Source organism: Periplaneta americana, chromosome 17, assembly GCF_040183065.1.
Source record: "Periplaneta americana isolate PAMFEO1 chromosome 17, P.americana_PAMFEO1_priV1, whole genome shotgun sequence".
NCBI lineage: Eukaryota > Metazoa > Arthropoda > Insecta > Blattodea > Blattidae > Periplaneta > Periplaneta americana.
In genome coordinates, this window is record NC_091133.1 from 118,740,119 (window position 1) to 118,768,010 (window position 27,892).

The 27,892-nt window shown below is 37.2% G+C and overlaps 1 protein-coding gene across 1 annotated transcript; it reads right to left on the reverse strand.

Moving 5' to 3' along the window:
- Window positions 1-181: 181 nt before the first annotated feature.
- LOC138692764 (glutamate receptor-like) lies at window positions 182-27,533 on the reverse strand. Its single transcript, XM_069815958.1, has 7 exons — window positions 27,303-27,533; window positions 26,942-27,036; window positions 18,502-18,678; window positions 16,426-16,649; window positions 14,534-14,751; window positions 8,233-8,495; window positions 182-665 (listed from the first exon to the last, which is right to left on the reverse strand). The coding sequence occupies exons 1-7, from the start codon at window positions 27,531-27,533 to the stop codon at window positions 404-406; spliced, it is 1,470 nt and encodes a 489-aa protein (XP_069672059.1). The 3' UTR covers window positions 182-403.
- Window positions 27,534-27,892: the final 359 nt, after the last annotated feature.

Sequence of the window (27,892 nt, forward strand, 5' to 3'; positions counted from 1 at the left end):
AATAAAGAATAAACATCTGCGCATCTCCTGACAGGAAATCAAAACTCCTGCTTAATTTGACGTTAAAAACTGGTCGTTAAGTGTATTTGCAGCCGAATAAATAAAGCATTTTCAACATTTGCTATAGAGGTTAGTAATCTCCCAAAGATACTCTACACTTGAGATATAACAAACTATGGCTAGCATCATTCGTTTTGAAATAAAGAAAGAAAGAAATGTGTCAGTTCTATATAAATCACTCTGTATATAAATAATTAAAATAGGACCATTTTGGTCCAGGGAGAAATTTGATAGGATCTTTCGGAGTAGTTTTATTTGTAATGCGATAACTTATGAGTACAACAATTCTCTATTATTACTCATGATAATATTTCCAACGGTCCTAATTCGTAATATTATGTCTTTAGGCAGGAAACAAAGACATATTTTTGTTTCGAGTCTCTGCTCCACGTGCTCGTTGTCTACAATGTGTGAAATAGCGCAGGGCTGCCAGCTCACAGATGAAGGACATTATCGAGGCAGCGACGCCGACGGAGAGCGCGGCAAACACAGGCGCCGTAATCACCATGTCCATTGACAGCACGGCAGGTTCTTGAACTGGGCTGTTTTGCTGCGCGTCCAGCGCTAGTTTCTGCAGTACTCCGTCGCGACGCAGCTTGCTCAAACTGAAACATGCGGCAATGGGAAACATGCACTGAATTCGTTAATTCTTTACAAATATTCCATTGAACCTGAAATATAGAGGAAAGGTAGCTTACGTCATTTTATCGAATTATCTCATTATTGTAGAAAATAATACAGCGGCAAGATAGTTTAGTTGGTTACGGACTGGAAGGTTGCGGGTTCAATTCTGGCTCCGGGGATCACAGTCTCCTATCAAATTGAGTACCGGGGTAAAAGGCGTAGGCCATTCATATCAGATAGGCTAATTCTAGTGCCAAGGTAATGATAGCGGGGATTCGTTTACTTTTACATATAGCCTATCTTTCGTGAGGCTTTTAAGAATATGACAAGTCTTATTTCCATAGGTTGACAGTAAACAGTGTTTGTTTTTGGGCAAGGAAAAAAAAAAACACTAAATGTTCATAAAAGTGAAGCCATGGGGAAAAGCGTCTTCCTGGGTACCTTTATCCAGTAATGCAGTGGTTTGGAAGTAAATCCCGAAAAGACAAAGTATATGATTATGACTCGTGACGGGAATATTGTACGAAATGGAAATTTAAAAATTGGAAATTTATCTTTTTAAGAGGTGCAGAAGTTCAAATATCTTGGAGCAACAGTAACAAATATAAACGATACTCGGGAGGAAATTAAACACAGAATAAATATGGGAAATGCCTGTTATTATTCGGTTGAGAAGCTTTTATCATCCAGTCTGCTGTCAAAAAATCTGAAAGTTAGAATTTATAAAACAGTTATATTACCGGTTGTTCTTTATGGTTGTGAAACTTGGACTCTCACTTTGAGAGAGGAACATAGGTTAAGGGTGTTTGAGAATAAGGTGCTTAGGAAAATATTTGGGGCTAAGAGGGATGAAGTTACAGGAGAATGGAGAAAGTTACACAACACAGAACTGCACGCATTGTATTCTTCACCTGACATAATTAGGAACATTAAATCCAGACGTTTGAGATGGGCAGGACATGTAGCACTTATGGACGAATCCAGAAATGCATATAGGGTGTTAGTTGGGAGGCCGGAGGGAAAAGACCTTTAGGAGGCCGAGACGTAGATGGGAAGATAATATTAAAATTGATTTGAGGTAGGTGGGATATGATGATAGAGAATGGATTAATCTTGCTCAGGTTAGGGACCAATGGCGGGCTTATGTGAGGGCGGCAATGAACCTCCGGGTTCCTTAAAAGCCGTAAGTAAATAATGCAGTGGACCTAGACCGTCATAAGTGTCGCTATGGATTTTTCATTGAAAAATCCCAGGCCTGACTAGACTCGAACCCGGACCACCTGCGTGACAGGCTGAAGGTCTGACCACTTAGCCACCGCAGAGGCCTATCTGTGTGCTTAATTCTAACGAAGTGAAAGGGGTAAGGATATGATGCCATCGTTAGGCTTGAGTAGAGGGAGGGTCACGCGTGCGACACAGCTTTTGGCGATTTCTGTTTTCTGCAATGAGCCGTATAATATATGTTAAAAGAATTAATTTGTGCTACAGCTTCTTGCTACCTTGAAGTCAATTGATACTCAATCGCTTATGCAAGATACACAACGTCTCACACTTCTAATATTGTAACTTTTATATTAATAATTTATTTTAATTGTGTATGATTATGGCATTTTTAGTTAAAATGCCAATATTTTTGGTTCATTTGTGATTACCTAAAGCTCATGTAGAGGCTCCAGTCTCGGTCATTTTTAGGATGATATTCGATGGTCCTGTGATGCCCATTTACTATCTATAGTAACTTAATGATGCATTTTTTTTGGCCACCTCTTAGTCCAGATTCAAATCCTTGAGATTTGTTTGTGTGAGATTTTCTGAAAGAAAAACTCTTATAATATACAGGGTGTTTCAAAAATAGAGGGCATAATTTCAGGTATGTATTCCCCATATGTAGACAGTACGAAAAGTTCATTACAACAGGTGTCCGGAAATGCTTGGTTTCCGAGTTATGGCCTTCAAAACAGTAATATTCACCGGAACGTTTTTCTTCCCGCAGGTCTTTACAACAGATGTTCAAAATGTCCACCTCCTGCTTGAATACAGGCCTCACATCGATGTCTCATGGCCCTGCGGACACGATCCCAAATTCCAGGAGTATTGCGTATTTCCTCACAACCTGCCACAATTCGATTCCGAAGGGATTCCATGTCAGGCACCGGAGACGAATATAATAATGATTTTAAATGGCCCCACAAGTAGAAATCAATAGGGTTGAAATCAGGTGAGCGTGGAGGCCAAGCAATTGGGCCACCTCTACCTATCCATCGATTAGGGCACCTCTCCTGGTACAAACGACGAGCCAGCGCAGCATTGCCATCCGCCTTACCGTACATGAAGTGCACTTCTGCCAGCTCCTGATTTCAGTACATGTCGCAAGTACAACGCCAAACACAACACTCAGTGTATTCTTCGCCTCGGAATCAACTGTTAGAGTGTCCTCTGTTAATATCTCCTGTCACGGCACCTATCTGCGGGAAGAAAAACGTTCTGGTGAATGTCACTGTTTTGAGGGCCATAACTCGGAAAGCAAGGATTTTCGGACACATGTTGTAATGAACTTTTTGTATTGTCTACATGTGAGTAATACATACCTGAAATTATGCCCTCTATTTTTGAAACACTCTGTATAAATATATGCGCGGATTGTTCAGTTGTGCAATGATTTCCAAGAAGATACAGTGCCGCAAAGTTCTCAAGAACGTACGCTCTAACCTTGGAGAGGTTGGATACGTAAGAGTAAACTATTTCCAAGAACCCCACAACTTATATTAAAAAAGTATAGGCTAATTAAATTTTGTAGTAAAATAAATTTGAGGTTAAAACCCTAAATGTGTCAGATGTTTGTACGTCAGTCTCAATGTCTCAGACGTGATTAAATCCAGTTTCGTTAGTGAGAAGCTGCCACCTAAGCGCTGATATAAAATGGGATGAAGTTTATCTAGAGATTTTGCATTCCTCTGTACAAAACCATTATCTACAACATACCATCATCTTTTATCTTCTTATTCTTCTTTCAAGAATTTATGAGTTTGGCTTCGACAAAACCCTAGTCGCTCAACTATTACATCCAGGGCAACCCGTTTCCGATCCACAATAAAGCAGGTGGCCCGGGTTCGAATCCCGGTCGGGGCAAGTTACCTGGTTGAGGCTTTTTCCAGGGTTTTCCCTCAACCCAATACGAGCAAATGCTAGGTAACTTTCAGTGCTGGACCCCGGACTCATTTCACCGGCATTATCACCTTCATTTCATTCAGACGCTAAATAACCTAGATACAACTTCATAAAATAACCCAATAAAATAAATCCATAACAAAGCAGGGCACGCGGACCTCCGAGCGCACAAACGTCAGCATGGCGGGCAACCGCGCGCAATGTACAGTACATTCGCTGTTTAATAGCAACTACTGTATGTAGTTAATGGTTGCATCGGCAGTGTGCGGACACATGTTTAATGTTCGGTAAGTTAATAATTGTGGGTTATTCTATTGTTGAAATAAATCTGTAAATATGTCACAAATGAAGGGTTCTGTTGCAAAAAAATCGTGAACGAGTTGGGCTCTAAGCACTTTTTAACAGATGGAGAGTCCACGCCTGTGGAGTAACGGTTAGCACGTCTAGCCGCGAAACCAGGTGGCCCGGGTTCGATTCCCGGTTGGGACAAGTTACCTGGTTGAGGTTTTTTCCGGGGTTTTCCCTCAACCCAATATGAGCAAATGCTGGGTAACTTTCGGTGTTGGACCCCGGATTCATTTCACCGGCATTATCACCTTCATCTCATTCAGATGCTAAATAACCTAAGCTGTTGATAAAGCGTCGTAAAATAACCTACTAAAATAAATAAATAAAAACAAATGGAGAAATCATTGTGTAAGGTATGTCATACAACTATAGAAGGACGAAAACCACAATTTGTAAACAAACACTGCACTACCAAAAAAACATAAGTCAAATATATAATTAATATAATGATTACAAAACTGGCTGGCCTACGTGCTTGGTGCTGGCTATTGTATAATTACTACATGCCGATTCTAAATGAAATAAATAAAAATGAATACGTAAATAAATAAATATTCAATTAAATGAATGAATAAATAAATAGGTAAATAGATAGATACTATAGATAGATAGGTAGGTAGGTAGGTAAGTAGACAGACAGACAGACAGATAGACAGACAGACAGACAGACAGACAGACAGACACCAAATTAACTGCAGTTCTTTTTTTAAATGAAATGTGTAAAAAGCATGGGGCTCTACCTCCATGCCCCCCCAAGTGCCTTCATGGCATGTTACGGGGATACCTTTACCTTTTTTACAATAGAAACTATAAATAACAATATTTTTATTATTTTCCTGTAATGCCCAACATATTAAATATTTTCCAATTCATTTTGGTTTTGAGATAAATCCATTCAATATGATAAATTTATTTTAAATGCTCAATATGATTTATCTATTCCAAATAGATAAGTCATATTGAGTGAGCATTTAAAATAAATTTATCAACAGTAATCTCACTAGAGCTTTTGATTTATCTAGAGAAAATCAAAACACGAGTGGGATTTAATTGACTATTACACGATTAAAAGAAAGTATATAAAGATTAGAAGTAACGAAGTACTCTAATACAATAAAATATTAATTGGCTTACGAAAATACTGAACTGTCTTAAAATGTATTATTATACTCGTACCATTGTATTCCGCTAGATGGCAATAGTGTGTTATGATTAGCTGTCTTCTTGTTATCAGTTGTGCCAACTATATTATCTTCATTGAAATCTGTGGAGGTTACTAATCAAGAAGGCTTTGTTGATTCAGTTTCATTTTTATTAGAACAGTTGCATTCCACTTCAGTTATCTGTATCCCAGTAATCAACCTCACTTGACAGATGATTTTCAATAAATTTTAGCATTAAACAATTTCTGATACGTGAAGTATCCATAATATCACACAGCAGAAGCTATAACATAACCTAAATATAATAAACAACTATTTGAAAAGTTATAATTAGGAATGATTAAATAAGAAAAGTTTTAATTAAGGATGATGAAATAAAAAATAAACATGAATAATTTTAAAAGGAATAATTATTGAAAGTACAATTTTCAAATTAGAATATTTTAGTGGTTGGCTGTTTAGTTGATGTTATATTGGACGTGTGCGTAAAAGTGGAACTCGTTGATGTACAATGTACATGGTGTATTCCTCAACATATTCAGGATTTCCGAATGGTGCTCTGCATTTATTTGTAAATAGGATTTCAGGGAAGATGCATAGCTATGACCAGTGATCTTTATTAATTCTTGTTCTTGAATGCCAATGCGAGTCATATTTGAAACTGCTGTGTACCGACTGAAGTGGTTTGTAATTTTTTGTTTTCTTTTTTTTTTTGTTGTTTTTTTTTTTTTTTGACGTCCTGACCAATGCAGTTTGAAATGTTGACAAACAAAGAAACAAATGCTAGGATAATGATAAAAATAACAAATACTAGGGACGCGATAAACTTAAACAATGCTAGGGACGCGATAAAATTGTGCGAAAGGCAGCCTTGATTGATTGACAGACGTCCATTGTACAGTTTTATTGTGAAAAGTACTATGACGTAGTAAAAGTGTAATAGTCATTAAATATTGCTCTTTTCCTCTCTTTAATGTACTCAATCGTACAACTGAACTAAGTAAATACAAGGTAGCCTATCCTGTTTTTTTAAACATCTACTCGTACACTGACTCATTTTATTTTTACTTCAATTTTTATTGTACCTGAGTTTTTGAATGTACTGCACTCCCACCCCTTCTACTAATGAAGTTCAACCGTCCTCCACACAGATCCAAGACCGCATATAGAGTCATAGTAGCCTTACGGTCATAGTAAACAGTACGTTCCAAAAATATGTTCGCGTTTTCCAGTGACGAAAGAGCTTTCAATATTTCATCATTTTCGCACAGGTACTGTCGTCCATTTACCTATGTCGCATTCCGGTTTTCCCCACCTGCTTCTATTCGCCTCTCTGTAAAGGCTAATGACTGGGCTGTCTTAGCTCTTTTCTGAAAACATTAATTTCTGTTAGGATATTGAACATCTACGTAATATTATACCCATACAACTGTTTAAAATAACGTAAATAAAAGGGCCTCGTTAAATAATTAACTGGTACGTGATTTCTCCCCTTTCTACGATCCTGCGACATAACCACTTGGAAGGACAGTAGATAGCATGTCTGAGTAATTTTATCTTTTCGGATCGAGCAGAAGTGAAGATTGAATTTACAGTATGTAAGGTTACTAGTACGAAGGACGAAACTGATAATTGAAATTACATACATTAGAACTGAAGCCTGTATCGAAATGAACGGCCACCATTTTGAAAAATGTGTTTAAATAGCCATATTATGATTATTTTTCAATTTAGCTTCATTCTCTATATTGTACGCTAATGTGCTGTAGACAGTATAATATACACTGCATAATGAATACGTCCGCATGGACAGCTCAGTTCTTGAGTAAAAACACTCATTGTTAATACTATACTGTATTTTGATTAAACAAAAACCTAATGAAAGTGATCAAACTCAAAAGTGTGATATTTCCTAGTTTACGTAAATGAATGAACTACTTTTCTTCCCTCCTATACCTTGAAAGTGATTTGTTTGTATATTACGCCAGTATCATCGAACTCCAGTCGTGGAAGGGGGTAGCAAACGGTGTTTCCGGTTCTCAACCATTAATCCAAAGGTATAGCCAGGTTAATATTGGAAATGTTAGTAAAAATAAAATGATGTCCCTGTACAACTGCACTGTATGGACAGTCCTATTTGATATTGCAAATTACCTATTTTGTCGTGCGGTGTGTAGGCCTAAACTGCATTATATGATGAAAGAGTAATGGAACGGAGAAAAATTCTCTCCGGCGCCGGGATTTGAACCCGGGTTTTCAGCTCTACGTGCTGATGCTTTATCCACTAAGCCACGCCGGATACAACCCCGACGCCGGTTAGAATCGTCTCAGATTAAGCTCCATCTTGGGTTCCCTCTATACCGTCGGATCCCGGCCAACCAGTCACTCATTCGAGTGCACCTCAACACATGTATGGACTTCGGTCCTGCGTTCATAGACATCTATGACGTAGTGCAGAGGGCGGCCACTAGAGGGAACCCAAGAGATGGAGCTTAATCTGAGACGATTCTAACCGGCGTCGGGGTTGTATCCGGCGTGGCATAGTGGATAAAGCATCAGCACGTAGAGCTGAAAACCCGGGTTCAAATCCCGGCGCCGGAGAGAATTTTTCTCCGTTCCATTACTCTTTCATCATATGATGACGCAGAATATCTGCATGGAAATATCATATGTACTTCGGTACATCAAAAAAAAAAATAAATAAATAAAAATATATAAACTGCATTGCTTATGCGATCGCCTATACCTACTACACGACCGGAATTTGAAACGCTATGGTAAATGTATCACAAACTAGGCTTTACGACCATGGGTCGGAAATGACGAAGCCTGATTATGTCCCTCACTGTACATGACTGGCGAGTCTTACGTGTGCCTGAAGAGTCCAAGATAAGGGCTGTTCTTGGTGAGGCAGATGCTCTTGATCCAGGAGATGTAGGCTTGCGGAATGACGATCAGCTTGCAGTCCAGTCTGCTCTGTACCTCATTCATGTATTCCTGCGTGTATATGAAGGCATACTTGGGTGCAGAGCACACCTTGCGCAGTCCGTTCATGTTGGAGTTGGGCAGCTGCTCAAGATAAGGGACGACGTTTTGCAGGTACAGTTGTCTGATTACAGGATCCGTATTATTCTGAAATCAACATGCAAATTTTTGGGAATGACAAACAGTAATTTTATTGTTACCGGCCCACATTGACAGTGAAAGTGGGTTTCAGTATCGTTCCACTCGTACAAGAGAATATCACGAAGAGATTACTGGTGCGGCTTTTCGCGAGTAATTCAAAATAATTCTGATTGCGTCATTGCAACTACCAAGAAGAAGAATCATTGATGAAGAAAGAAAAAAGAAATCGGCTGGTGCATATCTTTACTTTGATGCGTATTTTTACGTAGAATAACGTGTGGGTGGTGCGAGAATAAAATAAGAAGAACTCGGGGAATACAAGGATAACAAGAGAATACAAGGATAACAAGGGGAATACAAGGCCAAAAAAGGGGAATATGAAGAAGGACAAGAACAATACAAGGACAGCAAGGGAAATACAAAGAAGAGCAAGGAAAACACAAGGAAAGCAAGGGGAACACAAGGAAAGCAAGGGGAACACAAGGAAAGCAAGGGGAACACAAGGAAAGCAAGGGGAACACAAGGAAAGCAAGGGGAACACAAGGAAAGCAAGGGGAACACAAGGAGAAAAGGGAAAATACGAACAGATTAAGGGGAAGAAAAGGATAACACGGGGAAGACGAGAACAAGGGGTAAACAGTGAAAGCAACGGGAAAATAACGGGAAGACAATGAGTACAAGAGGAAGAAAAGTAGAACAAGGAGAAGATAATAAGAACGAGGGGAAGACAAGGAGAACAAGAGGAAGAAAAGTAGAACAAGGAGAAGATAATAAGAACGAGGGGAAGACAAGGAGAACAAGAGGAAGAAAAGTAGAACAAGGAGAAGATAATAAGAACGAGGGGAAGACAAGGAGAACAAGAGGAAGAAAAGTAAAACAAGGAGAAGATAATAAGAACGAGGGGAAGACAAGGAGAACAAGAGGAAGAAAAGTAGAACAAAGGAAAGATAATAAGAACGAGGGGAAGCCAAGGAGAACAAGAGGAAGAAAAGTAGAACAAGGAGAAGATAATAAGAACGAGGGGAAGACAAGGAGAACAAGAGGAAGAAAAGTAGAACAGAGGAAAGATAATAAGAACGAGGGGAAGCCAAGGAGAACAAGAGGAAGAAAAGTAGAACAAGGAGAAGATAATAAGAACGAGGGGAAGACAAGGAGAACAAGAGGAAGAAAAGTAGAACAAAGGAAAGATAATAAGAACGAGGGGAAGACAAGGAGAACAAGAGGAAGAAAAGTAGAACAAGGAGAAGATAATAAGAACGAGGGGAAGACAAGGAGAACAAGAGGAAGAAAAGTAGAACAAGGAGAAGATAATAAGAACGAGGGGAAGACAAGGAGAACAAGAGGAAGAAAAGTAGAACAAGGAGAAGATAATAAGAACGAGGGGAAGACAAGGAGAACAAGAGGAAGAAAAGTAGAACAAGGAGAAGATAATAAGAACGAGGGGAAGCCAAGGAGAACAAGAGGAAGAAAAGTAGAACAAGGAGAAGATAATAAGAACGAGGGGAAGACAAGGAGAACAAGAGGAAGAAAAGTAGAACAAGGAGAAGATAATAAGAACGAGGGGAAGACAAGGAGAACAAGAGGAAGAAAAGTAGAACAAGGAGAAGATAATAAGAACGAGGGGAAGCCAAGGAGAACAAGAGGAAGAAAAGTAGAACAAGGAGAAGATAATAAGAACGAGGGGAAGACAAGGAGAACAAGAGGAAGAAAAGTAGAACAAGGAGAAGATAATAAGAACGAGGGGAAGCCAAGGAGAACAAGAGGAAGAAAAGTAGAACAAAGGAAAGATAATAAGAACGAGGGGAAGCCAAGGAGAACAAGAGGAAGAAAAGTAGAACAAAGGAAAGATAATAAGAACGAGGGGAAGCCAAGGAGAACAAGAGGAAGAAAAGTAGAACAAGGAGAAGATAATAAGAACGAGGGGAAGACAAGGAGAACAAGAGGAAGAAAAGTAGAACAAGGAGAAGATAATAAGAACGAGGGGAAGACAAGGAGAACAAGAGGAAGAAAAGTAGAACAAGGAGAAGATAATAAGAACGAGGGGAAGCCAAGGAGAACAAGAGGAAGAAAAGTAGAACAAGGAGAAGATAATAAGAACGAGGGGAAGACAAGGAGAACAAGAGGAAGAAAAGTAGAACAAGGAGAAGATAATAAGAACGAGGGGAAGACAAGGAGAACAAGAGGAAGAAAAGTAGAACAAGGAGAAGATAATAAGAACGAGGGGAAGACAAGGAGAACAAGAGGAAGAAAAGTAGAACAAGGAGAAGATAATAAGAACGAGGGGAAGCCAAGGAGAACAAGAGGAAGAAAAGTAGAACAGAGGAAAGATAATAAGAACGAGGGGAAGACAAGGAGAACAAGAGGAAGAAAAGTAGAACAAGGAGAAGATAATAAGAACGAGGGGAAGACAAGGAGAACAAGAGGAAGAAAAGTAGAACAAGGAGAAGATAATAAGAACGAGGGGAAGCCAAGGAGAACAAGAGGAAGAAAAGTAGAACAAGGAGAAGATAATAAGAACGAGGGGAAGACAATTAGAACAAGAGGAAGAAAAGTAGAACAAGGAGAAGATAATAAGAACGAGGGGAAGCCAAGGAGAACAAGAGGAAGAAAAGTAGAACAAAGGAAAGATAATAAGAACGAGGGGAAGCCAAGGAGAACAAGAGGAAGAAAAGTAGAACAAAGGAAAGATAATAAGAACGAGGGGAAGCCAAGGAGAACAAGAGGAAGAAAAGTAGAACAAGGAGAAGATAATAAGAACGAGGGGAAGACAAGGAGAACAAGAGGAAGAAAAGTAGAACAAGGAGAAGATAATAAGAACGAGGGGAAGACAAGGAGAACAAGAGGAAGAAAAGTAGAACAAGGAGAAGATAATAAGAACGAGGGGAAGCCAAGGAGAACAAGAGGAAGAAAAGTAGAACAAGGAGAAGATAATAAGAACGAGGGGAAGACAAGGAGAACAAGAGGAAGAAAAGTAGAACAAGGAGAAGATAATAAGAACGAGGGGAAGACAAGGAGAACAAGAGGAAGAAAAGTAGAACAAGGAGAAGATAATAAGAACGAGGGGAAGACAAGGAGAACAAGAGGAAGAAAAGTAGAACAAGGAGAAGATAATAAGAACGAGGGGAAGCCAAGGAGAACAAGAGGAAGAAAAGTAGAACAAGGAGAAGATAATAAGAACGAGGGGAAGACAAGGAGAACAAGAGGAAGAAAAGTAGAACAAGGAGAAGATAATAAGAACGAGGGGAAGACAAGGAGAACAAGAGGAAGAAAAGTAGAACAAGGAGAAGATAATAAGAACGAGGGGAAGCCAAGGAGAACAAGAGGAAGAAAAGTAGAACAAGGAGAAGATAATAAGAACGAGGGGAAGACAAGGAGAACAAGAGGAAGAAAAGTAGAACAAGGAGAAGATAATAAGAACGAGGGGAAGACAAGGAGAACAAGAGGAAGAAAAGTAGAACAAGGAGAAGATAATAAGAACGAGGGGAAGACAAGGAGAACAAGAGGAAGAAAAGTAGAACAAGGAGAAGATAATAAGAACGAGGGGAAGCCAAGGAGAACAAGAGGAAGAAAAGTAGAACAGAGGAAAGATAATAAGAACGAGGGGAAGACAAGGAGAACAAGAGGAAGAAAAGTAGAACAAGGAGAAGATAATAAGAACGAGGGGAAGACAAGGAGAACAAGAGGAAGAAAAGTAGAACAAGGAGAAGATAATAAGAACGAGGGGAAGCCAAGGAGAACAAGAGGAAGAAAAGTAGAACAAGGAGAAGATAATAAGAACGAGGGGAAGACAATTAGAACAAGAGGAAGAAAAGTAGAACAAGGAGAAGATAATAAGAACGAGGGGAAGCCAAGGAGAACAAGAGGAAGAAAAGTAGAACAAAGGAAAGATAATAAGAACGAGGGGAAGCCAAGGAGAACAAGAGGAAGAAAAGTAGAACAAAGGAAAGATAATAAGAACGAGGGGAAGCCAAGGAGAACAAGAGGAAGAAAAGTAGAACAAGGAGAAGATAATAAGAACGAGGGGAAGACAAGGAGAACAAGAGGAAGAAAAGTAGAACAAGGAGAAGATAATAAGAACGAGGGGAAGACAAGGAGAACAAGAGGAAGAAAAGTAGAACAAGGAGAAGATAATAAGAACGAGGGGAAGCCAAGGAGAACAAGAGGAAGAAAAGTAGAACAAGGAGAAGATAATAAGAACGAGGGGAAGACAAGGAGAACAAGAGGAAGAAAAGTAGAACAAGGAGAAGATAATAAGAACGAGGGGAAGACAAGGAGAACAAGAGGAAGAAAAGTAGAACAAGGAGAAGATAATAAGAACGAGGGGAAGACAAGGAGAACAAGAGGAAGAAAAGTAGAACAAGGAGAAGATAATAAGAACGAGGGGAAGCCAAGGAGAACAAGAGGAAGAAAAGTAGAACAAGGAGAAGATAATAAGAACGAGGGGAAGACAAGGAGAACAAGAGGAAGAAAAGTAGAACAAGGAGAAGATAATAAGAACGAGGGGAAGACAAGGAGAACAAGAGGAAGAAAAGTAGAACAAAGGAAAGATAATAAGAACGAGGGGAAGCCAAGGAGAACAAGAGCAAGAAAAGTAGAACAAAGGAAAGATAATAAGAACGAGGGGAAGCCAAGGAGAACAAGAGAAAGAAAAGTAGAACAAAGGAAAGATAATAAAAAGAAGGGGAAGACAATGAGAACAAGGGGAAGATGAGAAGAAAGGGAAGACAACGAGAAGAAGATGAAGATAATGAGAACAAGGAGAAGAAGAAAAATAAGAATAAGACAAGGTAAGCGGGAAAGTAAGGAAGAACAAGGGGAAATAAGGAGAATAAAGAAGAAGAATGGAAATGAAAAGCAAGAAGAGAACGCTGGGGGAATTAGGAAAATAAAGGGAATGAAATAGAAGGAGGAGCAGTAATTTCGAAACAACAAAAAACGAACACAATATTTAATTTTACGTAGTAGGTACTGATTATTTCAAAGTAATACTCTTTCATTGTTCGTCAAGCATTATTGGGACCATTGGTGCACAAATGCTAAGAAAGAAAATATTTTACTCCCAATTAGCCTACATGCAGTAGGACATTGTGAGGCTTTGACACTGGAATCATTTCCTTGCTGTATATTAGTATAAATTCACATTATTATTAATAAATTGGATAAATTAAGCTTGAATTTAAATTTATATATAGTTTATTTGGAAAACGTTGAGAGCAAGTATTAGCAAGTTGGGAGCGTTACTGAATTGAGTTAAAAGAGTACTTCACAAGCTGTGAAGCGAGGACATTTTCTTTATGTGAGGTTTAAAGATTTATTAACGTAAGTATATTAGATAATATAGTAACGTGAGATGGAAAATTCACCATTATGTATTATTTTTCCAGAAAATTTTTCCGCCTTACAAATAGTTGCTTCCTTCCTTCCCTTACAACCTCAAGAGCCTCACATGTATTACTCACAATATTCTCATCACTTATCAGCTTATCAAATAAAAGTTGTAAGTCGTCTAACCATTGATGGCTGTGTTAATACAGACTCCAAAACATCATCATTGTCATGTTTGTCTTGCCGTGAGAGTACTAATTAAGAAATAAGAGCAGGCAAATATCATATTTTGAGAACTTTACTAATATGATTTAAATTCTCATATCACTATTAGGTCCACATGATATGATGAAAGCCTTTCATTTTAAAATAATTACTATTGGCTGAGGAAAACATCACAACAGTTATGTTATATGATTCGTGATTCCTCTTCTTCGTTATATCTGTGGACTCCTCACTTTATTTTCCATAACGCATTCACAATCACAGCTCAATGAGCACCCGTACTGATCTGTGTTACTGAAACAAAAGCTGATCTGCTACTGCAGGTACTGTACAGCCCTGTCGCGTTCCCCTCCAAGCCGATTCACTCCCTCCAGGTAGGGGAATAGGAACTGCACGTTGCACGCAGACCAGTGCACAATGTGCGCGACTGCACAATGTGCAGGGTTTTGACATGCCTGACCTGGCCAATAAAATAAAACATGTACATATCTTACCTGGAAAAACGGCAGCAGGGAGGAGAACTTATGCATTCCCAGGGAGAACTGCCCTTCCAGCAGGAACTCCCTGAACGTGTTGAACGGCAGCTGTGTTCTCCTCACTGCGAGGTGCGAAACGAGAGCGCCCGAGTATGCCGCTATAATTAACGTCGCTGTTAAATGCGTGGTCAGCGCTTTTATCCTGATGGGCGTGAAGTCTGAAGTAGCACTGTCACCTGAGGAGACGCAAGGCATCTTAAGAAATTGGCTATTTAATATACAGAGTGCAAACTTCAGGCATGGATTCCTCATATGTTTAGTCCGGATCAGCTTACTTAATACCCTAAGGGTGAAACCTAATCATTTCCCCCCCCCCCCATTACTGCATATGCTAGTGAATTGTGATGATTTGTAGGTTGAATGTTCTTTTTCCAACTTCGTTTCGAATTTCAGTAGCGAGAAATAGCTACTACAACTGGTAGTGACTTCCTAACTGTTATGTTGACAGCATTTGCCGGTAGTGCAAATTCTGAAAATTCAAATTGTTCTAGATTTCTGAGCCGATTACTGTGAAGTGAAATTTGCACATACTAATAAATTAATTAATATCAGTATTAATATCCACATACCATTAGGGTAAACACGGGAATTTTACTTGAAGCAAGTAAAGAGATAGGTTTGGAAGTAAATCCCGAAAAGACAAAGTATATGATTATGTCTCGTGACGAGAATATTGTACGAAACGGAAATATAAAAATTGGAAATTTATCTTTTGAAGAGGTGGAAAAATTCAAATACCTGGGAGCAACAGTAACAAATATAAACGATACTCGGGAGGAAATTAAACACACAATAAATACGGGAAATTCTTGTTATTCGGTTGAGAAGCTTTTATCATCCAGTCTGCTGTCAAAAAATCTGAAGGTTAGAATTTATAAAACAGTTATATGCATATAGAGTGTTAGTTGGGAGGCCGGAGGGAAAAAGACCTTTGGGGAGACCGAGACGTAGATGGGAAGATAATATTAAAATGGATTTGAGGGAGGTGGGATATGATGATAGAGACTGGATTAATCTTGCTCAGGATAGGGACCAATGGTGGGCTTATGTGAGGGCGGCAATGAACCTCCGGGTTCCTTAAAAGCCAGTAAGTAAGTAGGTATTAATATCAGTATGTAATTAATAGTTAGTGTGTTGCTCTGCGTTGTGGCTACATTTCAAGATTATAGTCAGGTAAATGTAAATAAATATAAGGTATAGGCCTATGGTGTGATACATGCCATTGGGTAGGCCTAATTGATAGAAATGCTATTTTCACATTTTAATTAATTTCTTTCTTGTTTAGATTTTCATCACAGTGATGTCAAAGAGAGGATATAGCATGACAGTGACTCCTCCAAGAAAGAAAGCATGTGCCATCCAGAGTACGCTTCAGGAATCTATAGTTTATGTGTATAATGAACTGAAGGAAAAGATAATGAAGAAATTATGCGTACGGACCCAGCGATTATAAATAGAATAGCAGCATTATTAGGAATGAGTATTTTTAAGCAAATGTTTCAAAGTGGCATTTGGTTTTCGGAGTTTGTACTAATCATTTCACCGATCAAAAAAAATACATTTTTAGGTTAGGTCTCATGAATTTTAAACTGCTTAGTTAAAGTAGGAAAAATACTCATTCACAAATTATTAACCCATTTAGAAAACACCTCCCAACATAAAAGTGAGATGTGGTAAATAAGCAAATCATTGTTATTGTTAATAGGCCTACTATATTATTATTATTATTATTATTATTATTATTATTATTATTATTATTATTTATTCCTGTCACATGCAGTTCCAGGAAATTCCAATACCTGACTATATCCAAAATGCTGATGCAGGACATAGAAGTTCACTGTAGTTACCTTGATTGCAAAACTTTCCCCAGACGAAGAGTAATGCGTACCCAACGTCATATGACTGCAACGTCCCTTTTAAGATGAACAGAGCGCGGTGGGAGATCCAGACGAATATCGCCAGCAGACCCATAGTTCCGACTAGAACCATCCACAGAGAATCGTCCAAAGGTTCGAGGAAGCTTGTCCAAGACGTTTCGAAAGAATCTGTGTCTCTGATTATCAAATATTTTCTGGAAATAAATATATAAATAGGTAATATATTTTGGAAGTAACAACTGTGTAGCTAGCTACAAATTCTGTTCTGCCACATTTTCTCGCGGGAAGAATTATTTGGAAGGTTTTCAGTTGCGGTAGTTTAGTGTAGACATTGATGACAGGTTGATTATGAATTCTTCGGGAGTTTGAATTTGTAAAAAAGTACTCGTTAACTCTTAACCCACGGTGTGACTGTATAATTTAACCCCCTTTGGTTTGATAATGAATACTTATCTATCATCATGTCACCATGGTAATGGCACTCCTTATCGCACTGAGTGCGATATGTAAATGGTTACAGCACTGAGTGCGGTAATGGGATATATTACAGTGCGGCAATCATTTACATATCGCACTCAGTAAACGATCGTATCATGAACCTATTAAACGCATTATTAAATAAACGCGGATAAAATATTGTATGCAACTAGTGGGATGAGCATAATTACCGCTGTCATGTAATTACAGAACTCGGCTTACGCCTCGTTCTTGCAAAACACATTCGAGCGGTAACGATGCTCATATCCCACTAGTTGCATAAATAACTATTATGGCACACGAAAATTAAAGAAATGCGGAATAGCCGATTTCAAAAGGTGTTTGATGAGAATTTTATATTCAGTACTATGCTAAACTGTTCTTTTGTGCTGTTACAGTTCTGTTATGGTTAATGTCATTCCCTTACAGCCCTTACAACATTATTCCCATATATTCTGGATTGTAATTTCAGGATTTTATATGAATCGTAGAATTCATTTTGTGGCTGTGTGATTTATAGACTTCGAATTTTAGGCGGAATGCCTGACTTTTTATTAGTATTTAGCTGAAACTAGTTGAATATCTCCACGTATTATGTGAAATATTAATATTTGGAAGGTGTTTTATGATGCCTAAAATGTATATTTTACCCATTGTTACCTTTTTTTAAAAGGATTCTGATCCTAAAATGCCTATTTCTATTTTGTCATATGCTCTCAATTTTGTCGTGTAGCAATGAAAGAGAAAGTTTTGAATTCATCTGTTTGTTGAAGGAAAATTAGCAATAACTACAGATCTTTTTGTTGTTGTCTAGTCAACCTCGCAAGTGATACCAACATGATACCACTTACAAGACAACTAGGCCAGGAGATAGTGGGGTAGGGGGCCAGTTCCTTTCTCCCTCCATTGCATACATCACCGATTAGCTACATATTACACTAATCAGATTTAAGATGTATACAAACAATAAATTGTTCTTCCTCTGACACATATCGTCAAGTGAGATGTACTGCCCGATAATACAGGGTGGCGCATAAGTCGCCATACAGGTATTTTACATTTATTTACTGACATGTATTACAGAACATACAATGCTTGAATGAGTTCTGCTGTTAAAGAATATGCTCATGTGACCTCCGTCACACGTCATGCACAAGTTAATTAAAACCGAGAATATAAACGAATGTAAATGGAAAAGGCAACATCATCTGTATGGTGACCTATGCGCCACTCTGTAGATGTAGGCCCTACATGTCAGCCAGAATCTCAATCGGAGGCCCAGATCTTTTTAATGGACAGAAAAAAAAAGAATTAATAATGGAAAATTCACATACAGTAGGTAGTCATGTTATGTTCGTTATTAAATTAGCCACTGTTCTTCCTCATTGCAGCCTGTCTTTACAGTTCAACACATCGCATGGTTTTCTATTCTTAGACCCCGTCTTATCTACCTCTCCTGTGTTGCGGATTGCATCATATCGTGAGTTTACCGACCTCTGTCTCACCGTAAGAAATGATTCAAAATGTTAAATTCTTCAAAGTAAAAGAGGAAAGAAACTGCTGACATACTTCGCAGTAAAGATGGGTCCTACGAAGTCCAGAACTCGGGACCGAGCAGCCGTCATGCTGACGCTCATGATGGTGGCGTTGGCCTCCCTTCTCTGGAGGAATCCCACCACCCCGTTCCAAGACCCATTCTTCAACAAGATGCCGTTGCCATGAGTCTCTCTAGGCAAGAACTCAATTCTGAAAATCAACGTTATTCTCAATCATAAACATTGCTGAATATTGATTTAGAATGGTTATGGTGTCTCAAACCTCAACTTCGAAACTTATTTATACAACTTGGCTGTCTATATTATAACTAGTCCTGCATTTGATTACTTTGAGTACAAGTTAGGTGAACATGGATCATACTAATTTCGCTTAATACGAAAAGCTCTGACTAATCTCCCCGCTCCGTTTCATGTGTTTACATCTGCTTATCCGTATGATTGCCTGTATAGGTACAGAACAGTGAGAACAATACAATTTTATTTATTTATCTAAACGATAACAGCTCCCTGTATAAACAGGCTGCCACAAAGACAAAGCATATTGAGCAATAGGCAGTTGGAAGTATAAATAATATGCATATGTTTAAGTTGAAGGGAGTCTTACAACAACGATAAGAAATGACTGAATAAATAAGTAGCTACTAAGTAATTAGTTGAAGATCAATGTTGACCGTAGAGATGGTTGCGGAGTATAAATATTGATCCTCTCAGAGCTGCAAGAACGAGGTCATCAATTGCCTTCCTCTGTAGGCCGAAACGTTGCCAGGTCTGGAAGAAGAAACCGGGAATAGTTCCGCGCGCCCCAACCATAAGGACTATTACTTCAATTTGTTGTAGACCGTATTTGTCCATGAAATATGGAACGGTACGTACATAGATGTCGTTTTTTTCCCTATTTTTCAGGTTGGCTCTTTTCTTTTTCAAATCTAACGTTAGGATCGATGATGTAGCCATTGTTGTTATTTGGCGGGATGGCAATCATGTCTATTCTTCTTGTACTGCCATTGTCTGCCAGTCCGTGAACTTCTTCGAATACTTGAAAATTTATTGATCTAAACTGTTCGGCGATCATCGAACGAATTCTATGGTGTCGTGAGTTATGGAGTACTTCACCGTGCGGACAAGAGCCCAGGACATGTGCAAGTGTTTCTGGCTCTCTGTGGCATCGTCGACAGAGGATGTTGTCCCGAGTCCTGTCACGTGGATTTAAAAACAAACTAAACATTTATCTAAAGCTACCATATGGACAACATAAGATTATTCTCACAATAAGTAAAGCGCATCTAGATTCTGGATAGGCCAACTTTTTTGTTCCACAATATATTTTTCATCCCGAAAGTTAAAATCAATGCTCATTATTTTTGTCATATTTAGGCAACAGAATTTTGAAGATTTAAGTTGCACTTTTTAAAAATAAATAGATACATCTTGATTACACAATTTTTAACACTGTATCACTTCGGAATATGTATGATAAGAACTTTCTTGTGTTAAATTTTAACGTACCTCGTTAACATGTTTCGACCTATTATGGGTCATCTTCAGAACTGATCGTTGTTGGTCTTGGTGCCTCTTGTTTCTTGTGAGGGTGCGTTCGTAGTGTAGAGTCAAAGAGTGTATGTGTTTTGAAATTGAGTTGTGTGTTGAGAATATCGTTGGGGTGTGTTTTCGTATGTCTGTATATTTTATGTTGTTCTAGTGTGTTGTGTTTCTGTCTTTTTGGTTGGATGTGCAGTATTTCCATGTCTGTGTTGATGTCTCTGTAGGTGTGGTTGGCGTTTGTGATGTGTTCTGCATATGTGGAGGTGTTTTGTAATTTTGTTATGGCTGTGATGTGTTCTTTGTAACGTGTTTGAAATGATCTGCCTGTCTGTCCTATGTAGAAGTTGTTGCAGGTGTTACATTTGAGTTTGTATACGCCTGTGTGGTTGTATTTGTTTTTTGTGTTGTTTGTGTGTTGATATGTTTTTGTAGAGTGTTATTTGTTCTGTATGCGATATTGTAATTTAATTTCTTGAATGAGGTTGCAATTTTATGTGTGTTTTTGTTTTTGTATGTTAGTGTGATGTATTTTTTGTGTTCTTGTGTTTGTGTTGTATTCTTCTGTTTTTTGTGGTTTTGTTTTGTCTTACGTATTATGTTGCCTATTATGTTAGGGTTGTATCCATTTTCTTGTGCTATGTATTTGATTGTGTTTAGTTCTTCGTTGTAATCCTGTTGGTTCATTGGTATGTTGAGTAGTCTGTGTACCATTGTTCGGAATGCAGCTTGTTTGTGTTGTTGTTGGATGTGTTGTGTATGTGTGTTTTTGTTGTTGTGGGTTTTCTGTATACTTTGAATGTGTGTTTGTTGTCTACTTTTGTTATTGTAAGGTCTAGAAAATTTATGATTTGTTGTTTTCAATTTCTAATGTGTAGTGTAGCTTTGGGTGTATTTTGTTTATGTTTTGTTGTAGGTTTTGGATCTGTCTTTTGTTTCCTTTGTATAGTATTAGTATGTCATCTACGTATCTGTGCCAATATAAAGTTGTCTCTCAGACAATTAAAATTACCGCTCAACAGCTTTATTATCGTTATATCACTTTATATCAGAGAAGTTGGATAGTGCACAACTTTCTACTATCGAAATGTTGGTATCTTCCAATAACAACTACCTCTGCAAGGCAAATAACGAGTGCAATTTGTTGGTTTTTATGGAAAGGAACCATCTTTCGGGTGCCCCTGTCAACTCTATGTCTCCAACCCAATGAAGGGGGGATAGGATTACTAAATATTCGTCTGAAGTGTGTGGCTTTATTTTGAAGTCGTGGACGGAAAATACAGCATACTCTATCGTGTTTTTCCGCTTTTTGGCTACAGTTTTGGACGACAGCAGGTGATTTGCGAAATCCTCCTGATTTACGTGTTGTGCCATGATATTTCAAGTACCTTTGAGTTTATATACAAGAATGGAGTTATCTAGATCCCGCTCAGTTCCTAGTAGACAAAGGTCTATCAAAGGCAATTTACAATACATTAGTACGAACTGTTTCTGTTGCTCCTTTAAGGCCCATTCACAATGAAAATTAAACATAAACATAACGTAAGCATAAAACCTTGTGTCCATGTTATTTAATGAAAGCATTCACAATGAATTACATAAGCATAAACTTAATCTTAATCATAAGACGTTAACATGAAAGTTTGCAAACTCCAAACTTTCATGCTTATGTTTATGCGATTTGGAAACAGTACACAAGCGGAAAGCGTGTTTTCACTTTTTGTTTAACATCTCATGGGCTTTGCCTACAGGCAATATTGTGATCTATTGGCCGTGATGATAGCTAGGCGCGCAACATGGAATCATATGACGAAAAGTTGATTATTTTATACCAAGAAAACCCTTTTCTATATGACAAGATACATAAAACATACAAAGATATTACATTAAAAGAGAATGTATGGAAAAAAAATAGCACAGGAAATGAATTCTGAAGGTAGGTATTAGTTAAATCATTTTATAGCTAGCATTATTTTATAGTTCAAAGTATTGGTGTTTCAAAATATATTAGTATGTGAATGTGGTTATAAAAGTCCCCCTGTTGTATTCTTCTCTGATTTAATGGATGAATCCACCATCGTTTTTTACATCTCCGTTTCTTTGATTTCAAGTATTGAAAGCCATATACTGATGCCATTGTAGTTATTAGAAACATAAATAGCTACATCGTCAGTCATTGTGCAATTCTCCATTTTTATGTAATAGATTCTGTAGTTTTGTTGATTCGGTATGTTTGTTTCCACACACGTGTTATGTTTACGTTATGTTTAATTTTCATTGTGAATGGGCCTTGGCTACTTAAGTTTGTGGCATATGTTTATGTGCTTATGTTAATGTTTACGTTATGTTTAATTTTCATTGTGAATGGGCCTTTACGTATTCAGCGTATTGTACCAGGAAATACCAATTTCACTCAACTTTGGAAGAATATTAGTTCTCGGGTACTACCGGTGACAGTGCGCTGTGTATGGTATACAGTAATTCATGACATACTTGCAACATGAGAACGTTTATTTAAAATAAACAGAGCAGTCAACAATATGTGTCAGTATTGTCAACAAATAGACTCCTTGCATCATCGTCTGAACACTTGTACAGGGATTCATTCCATACGAGAACAATTTGGGAACTTTGTGAAGGACAATAATATATTTGCAAGGACACTCCTCACCCTACAACATTTCAATTACCAGTCTTCAATCTCAAGCCACAGCAAAGACACAATGCTGCACTGTGGTTCATAGGTCTTACAGTAACTTTTCTTATTCAGAAGCAAGAGAATATATTTAAAACACATTATGCAGCTTATATTAATCAGGCTAGAAGGAACAGAACTCTCCATCGAAAATGGGACCTATTTTTTTGGAAATTATCTCTGTCACTTAGATTAATTATAATTTGATAGTACAAAAACTTTCAAATAGGAAAATGTAAACATGTAATACATGATTTTTCTTTTAATTGGTCTCCCGGAGTGAATGATTTCTTGTAATTGGGTGAATGAATATGTACTGTTTTGTTTTATAGACTGAAGGAATTACTTTAATAGTGGAAGAGATTCTATTTTATTTTTATAATGGTTGGAATTTATATACATGGTTATTTAAAGTAATACGGGGGAAGAAGTGTGCATGGAATTTGTTGTCGCTACTTCATACTGTTTTCTATCAGTTTATTGCTTCGAATTGAAGTGTACATGCGAAATTGTTTCAGTACTGCATATTGTTTATATCAGTTTATTTGTTCAGCTTGAAATGTATATGAGATTTGGTTTCAGTACTGCATACTGTTAATATCAGTTAATTTGCTTAGCTTGAAGTGTACATGCGAAATTTTTTTTCAGTACTGCATACTGGTTATATTAGGTTATTGTTTAGCTTGAAATGTACATATGCATCATCTTTAGTATTGTATATTGTTATATTAGTTTTAATTTGCTTAATAAAAAAGTATAACAAAAAATACAAAAAAATGTGATGTTGTCTGCGTGTCTGTTGTTGTCTTTGTTTAGTATGCGTGTCTGTTCTATGTGGTGTAAGAATATTTCAGCTGGTATGCTGGTGATCTCATGGGTAGGCCTTCGGTTTGTGTGTAATATTTGTTATTGTATGTGAAGTAGTTTTGTTTTGTGATGATGTCTGTGGTGAGAATTATTTCTTTGATTTGTTCTTGTGATGCGTTGTTGTTTTTGAGCATTTGTTCTAGTACCTGTGGTGTATCTTTTATGAGTATGTTTGTGTATAGGTTAGTTATGTCGAAAATTACTAATGTTGTACTGTGTGGGATATGTTTGTCTTTTATTTTATTTACTATGTCTATGTTGTTTTTTTATTGTTGTTTGTTTTTCGAATTTCATGTTGTTCCTTATGGTTTTGTCCATGTATGTGGCTAGTTTGTGTGTTGGTGCATTTCGATGATTGACTAGTGATCTGATGGGTATGTTTTCTTTATGTATTTTCGGTAATGCGTTTAATTTTGGTGCTTCTGGTATGATTGGTTTTAATTGTTTCATGTTGCTTGGAATTATGTGTTTGTTTTTGTTTATTGTGTTTTTTACTTTGTTGTGGTATTTTGTGGTGAGGTTTTTGAGTTCTATGATGTTTTCCTTGAAAAATGTTTCTATTTTGTTGCGTAGGTCTTGTTTGTGTAGGATGACTGTGCAATTCTAACTTTCATCAAAGCAGATAAAGGAAATTGCACCTCTCACATAAATTGAGGGAATGAAGCAGAGGAGAGACACTGGAAAGTTTTATTTTCTCAATCGTACTATCAGGGATTGGAATGCTTTACATACAGACTTACTAAAGATTTCACCAGTAATCAAATATGTATTTAAAATAGGCTTAAGGACTCTACTGATAGACGTTAGTATATTATGTACACTATTTAAAGGGTGTAATGTATGTTTTATTTGAAGTGTAGTATCAGTGAAGAAGAGTTTTGTGTCAGTGAAGTTTTATAGTTTATAGAGGTAGTGCAAAGTATTTGAACAGTGAAATGTTTTTGAAGTTTTAGTAAGGATAGTGTCAGTGAAATGTGTCGTAGTTCCAGTGGAGTGAGTGAGTTGACGGTGTGTGCATATATGAACATATCATACTCCTGGGTTTTAGTTCGAACTTAGGGTTAAGATACAAATTAGATTTACTTTAAATGTTATTTTAAGTGATCGTGCTTAGGATGATCCTTGTTAATATTATTATACTCTTATTATTATTTTATTATTATTATTAGTATTATTAATTGTCATTATTGAGTGTAATTAGTTACCACTGCCACCGGGTATTTACCCATTTGCATTGTGAATAAATACATTCAGACATACATGAACAAGATTTAACAATTGTTCCTTCTGAATAAGGTTTTAATGACCTGATTATTTTCCAAGCAACTGGATAAAAGTTGTTTTTCCCTTGCTCATATTCGTTGACATTCTTACTTATTGATTTATGTGAATTTGCTTCCTTCAAGTCGTGTAATTACTCTGCACGATCAGAACGAATATTCAGTTACACAGTATCTAGGAATTGTAAATGTTCTACTGTAGTAGCCTGAGATACTTTATTACGGCATTTTTCTAAGTGTCCTATATGATTATAATTATTACTAGTGGCTTGTGCAGCAATTGCTGCAAACTAAGTCCATAAAAAGTTCATATAAAAATTGTTCAGATTATTTTCAGTGAAGAATACCAGACATTTTGATAGTTATTTGCTTCCATAATAGTGAAACATACTCCCTCTGAATGGATTTTTTTAGGCCAAATACTTTTTCTTGAACCTATCCAACTTCGTCTCTTAGGTAGTAGATAAATACAATAATTCAGTGCTCAATTGTAGTATTAAAATACAGACAAATAGAATGTGACGGGTGTCATACATGACATTATGTTAAATTATAATGTACAATTTCGAATATATGAATATAAGTTAAATATAGTGAACATAACCTATAATATCCATATGACATAACATACATGTAGTGGCAGGGCATTGGAGACCACTAAAATTAGACAGAAAAGGGCAACTGGTACAGTAAACATAACCTATAATTTCAACATATCTAAATATTCGTGCGGTGCAACTGAAAATTATTGAATCATGCATAAATAAATGTACAAGAATTTCGCAATATTTAATCGAAATAAAGACGGGTATTACACATACGAACAACGTAATTTTCACACCAAAAATAATATTACACCTTAACTCGCAAGGAATTATGTCTGAAGTGTCCCTTAATCAATGTTTTAAATTTTATTAATGCAATTACACTACATTTTAGAGAAATACATGTTATTCTTTATGCATTCCAATTAATTTATATGGTTGAAACGCCGCCCTTCGTGATCGGGTTAAGCGAGTCACATGGCCTGCCTTACGGCCTCTATTAGATCACGATGGCAATGACACATCTATTGTTCCTAGTACTCACAGCGCTCCAAGCGGCTAGGAACTATCGCGAGAAATGCAACTCGTTGGCAAAAAATCATCCCATGCTTCGTGACTGTATATAGTAGACTGTGATATTATCATTGTTACTTCTATTTTTTATCTTACATGTTTCATGTCATTTCTTTTTCTCTGCCGAAACCTAAACAATGTCTGATTTTTTATTTTCCACCAAGTGTTATATTTGTAAGCGAGTTTTTTGATTTCAGCCTAGACCTTCATTTGCAGTTCCTTCCATTCTAATTGATGTTTTTTTTTTCAAAATAACAGGTTTCAAACGAAGTATAGTCAGAAATGAATGAATGAATGTATGTATGAATGAATGAATGAATGAATGTATGAATGAATGAATGATTGATTGATTGATTGATTGATTTCCGCATGGAGCAGCTGTGGACTGGATGCACTGTGTCATTATGTGATGGCATCGAACACCCAATGCACTTGCTTCTACCTACATTTGTCTTTGTACATAAAGGGAAAGATAAGTAGTCTGTCTCGGAACACTGATTCGGCTCTCTAGTGTACATTATGACCTAAGTTCTGACTTCAGAAAGTCAAGACGAAGTGAAACTGAAGTGAGGCTCTTGAATACGGCTCCCTGTATCCTTAATTTCACCCTAACCATCGCTTGAATACGGCATATCAAAAGGAACGAAGTCTTGACATTTGATAAGAAGCCAATGTTGATTTTTTGGTTGGTACTCGTGTAGAAAGGAAGGTTAGTGAGCATAATAATTTATATCTTTTCAAACGTAGCTGTTAAAATTGTATAACATTTCTGTGATTTTCCTCCCTTACAGACAGATTTTATTGGTTTTACTCTTTCACGGCGACTGTTATAAGAATTTATTATTTATAATAACGATTTTAAAATGAAATGCCTGGCAGAGTAACAAATTTCTTAGCATAATTAAGGAGTCAATATTCATCATGGTGCACTTATTAATAAACAGAGAGACTTACGTAAAATTCATCTTAATTGACAGTTCCCGCCACACTTGATAAAAGTAACGGTATTTCTCATAATTATGTTCATCACTCATATTATTCACCACCGCCTGAAATTAAGAATATTGTATATAAATGCGTATGTCAGCAATATTTTAATTTAAATTATTATTAAATCAATATTCCATAAAATCCAAAATTGATTAAAGTCTGTACGTATCATTGTGACAATTTGATGCGAATTGAAACACTACTTAATAGTGTTTTCACTTCTAACTGACAAGAGAACTGTTAATGAACTGATTTCGAAACTATCAGACTGCACGGATTCGAGTAGTTAGGTTTACAAAACAAATGCTGGTCGAGTTATACAAACCTTGTCGACGAGAGTTCTGAAAAGAAGACCCTGCAAGTTATTTCGCCTGCTATATAAAACATCGTTGGCTAAGTCAAGCCCGCCGTGAGGTGTCCATTTGCCGTAGCGGTTCCTCTGCAGGGGGAAGGAAGGACTGATGCGATACAGCTCCGTCAAGATGACGTTTCTGGCACCGTTGAACTCCGCCACCAGGAATTCGCAGTCGAAGGGGATGTTGACGTCTTCGAACATGTCGTCTAGATTGCAAGATGTGCGGAGAAGTAGGATCCAGATGAAATCAGAGATTCGGGATAAATATTTAATCTATACCAAATGAAAGGAAATAGATTAGTGGTTGTGCAAAAAATTCAGCTGAATTATTTATCCAACCCAGTTGAACTTGCAGAAATATTAGATTTATGCATAAATTCGTACCTCTTTTTTCATCATAACACTGCGTTGCTAGGAGATAATTATCGTTTGTAATTTGTTGTTTTTTTTGTTGCTGTGCTTGTAAATACGCCTTAAATTTTATGGATTTGAAGAAAGTTTGTGCTATTTGTAGACTAAAGAAAATGGAGTGTCAGTGGAAAGAAGGACACTTCAGACAT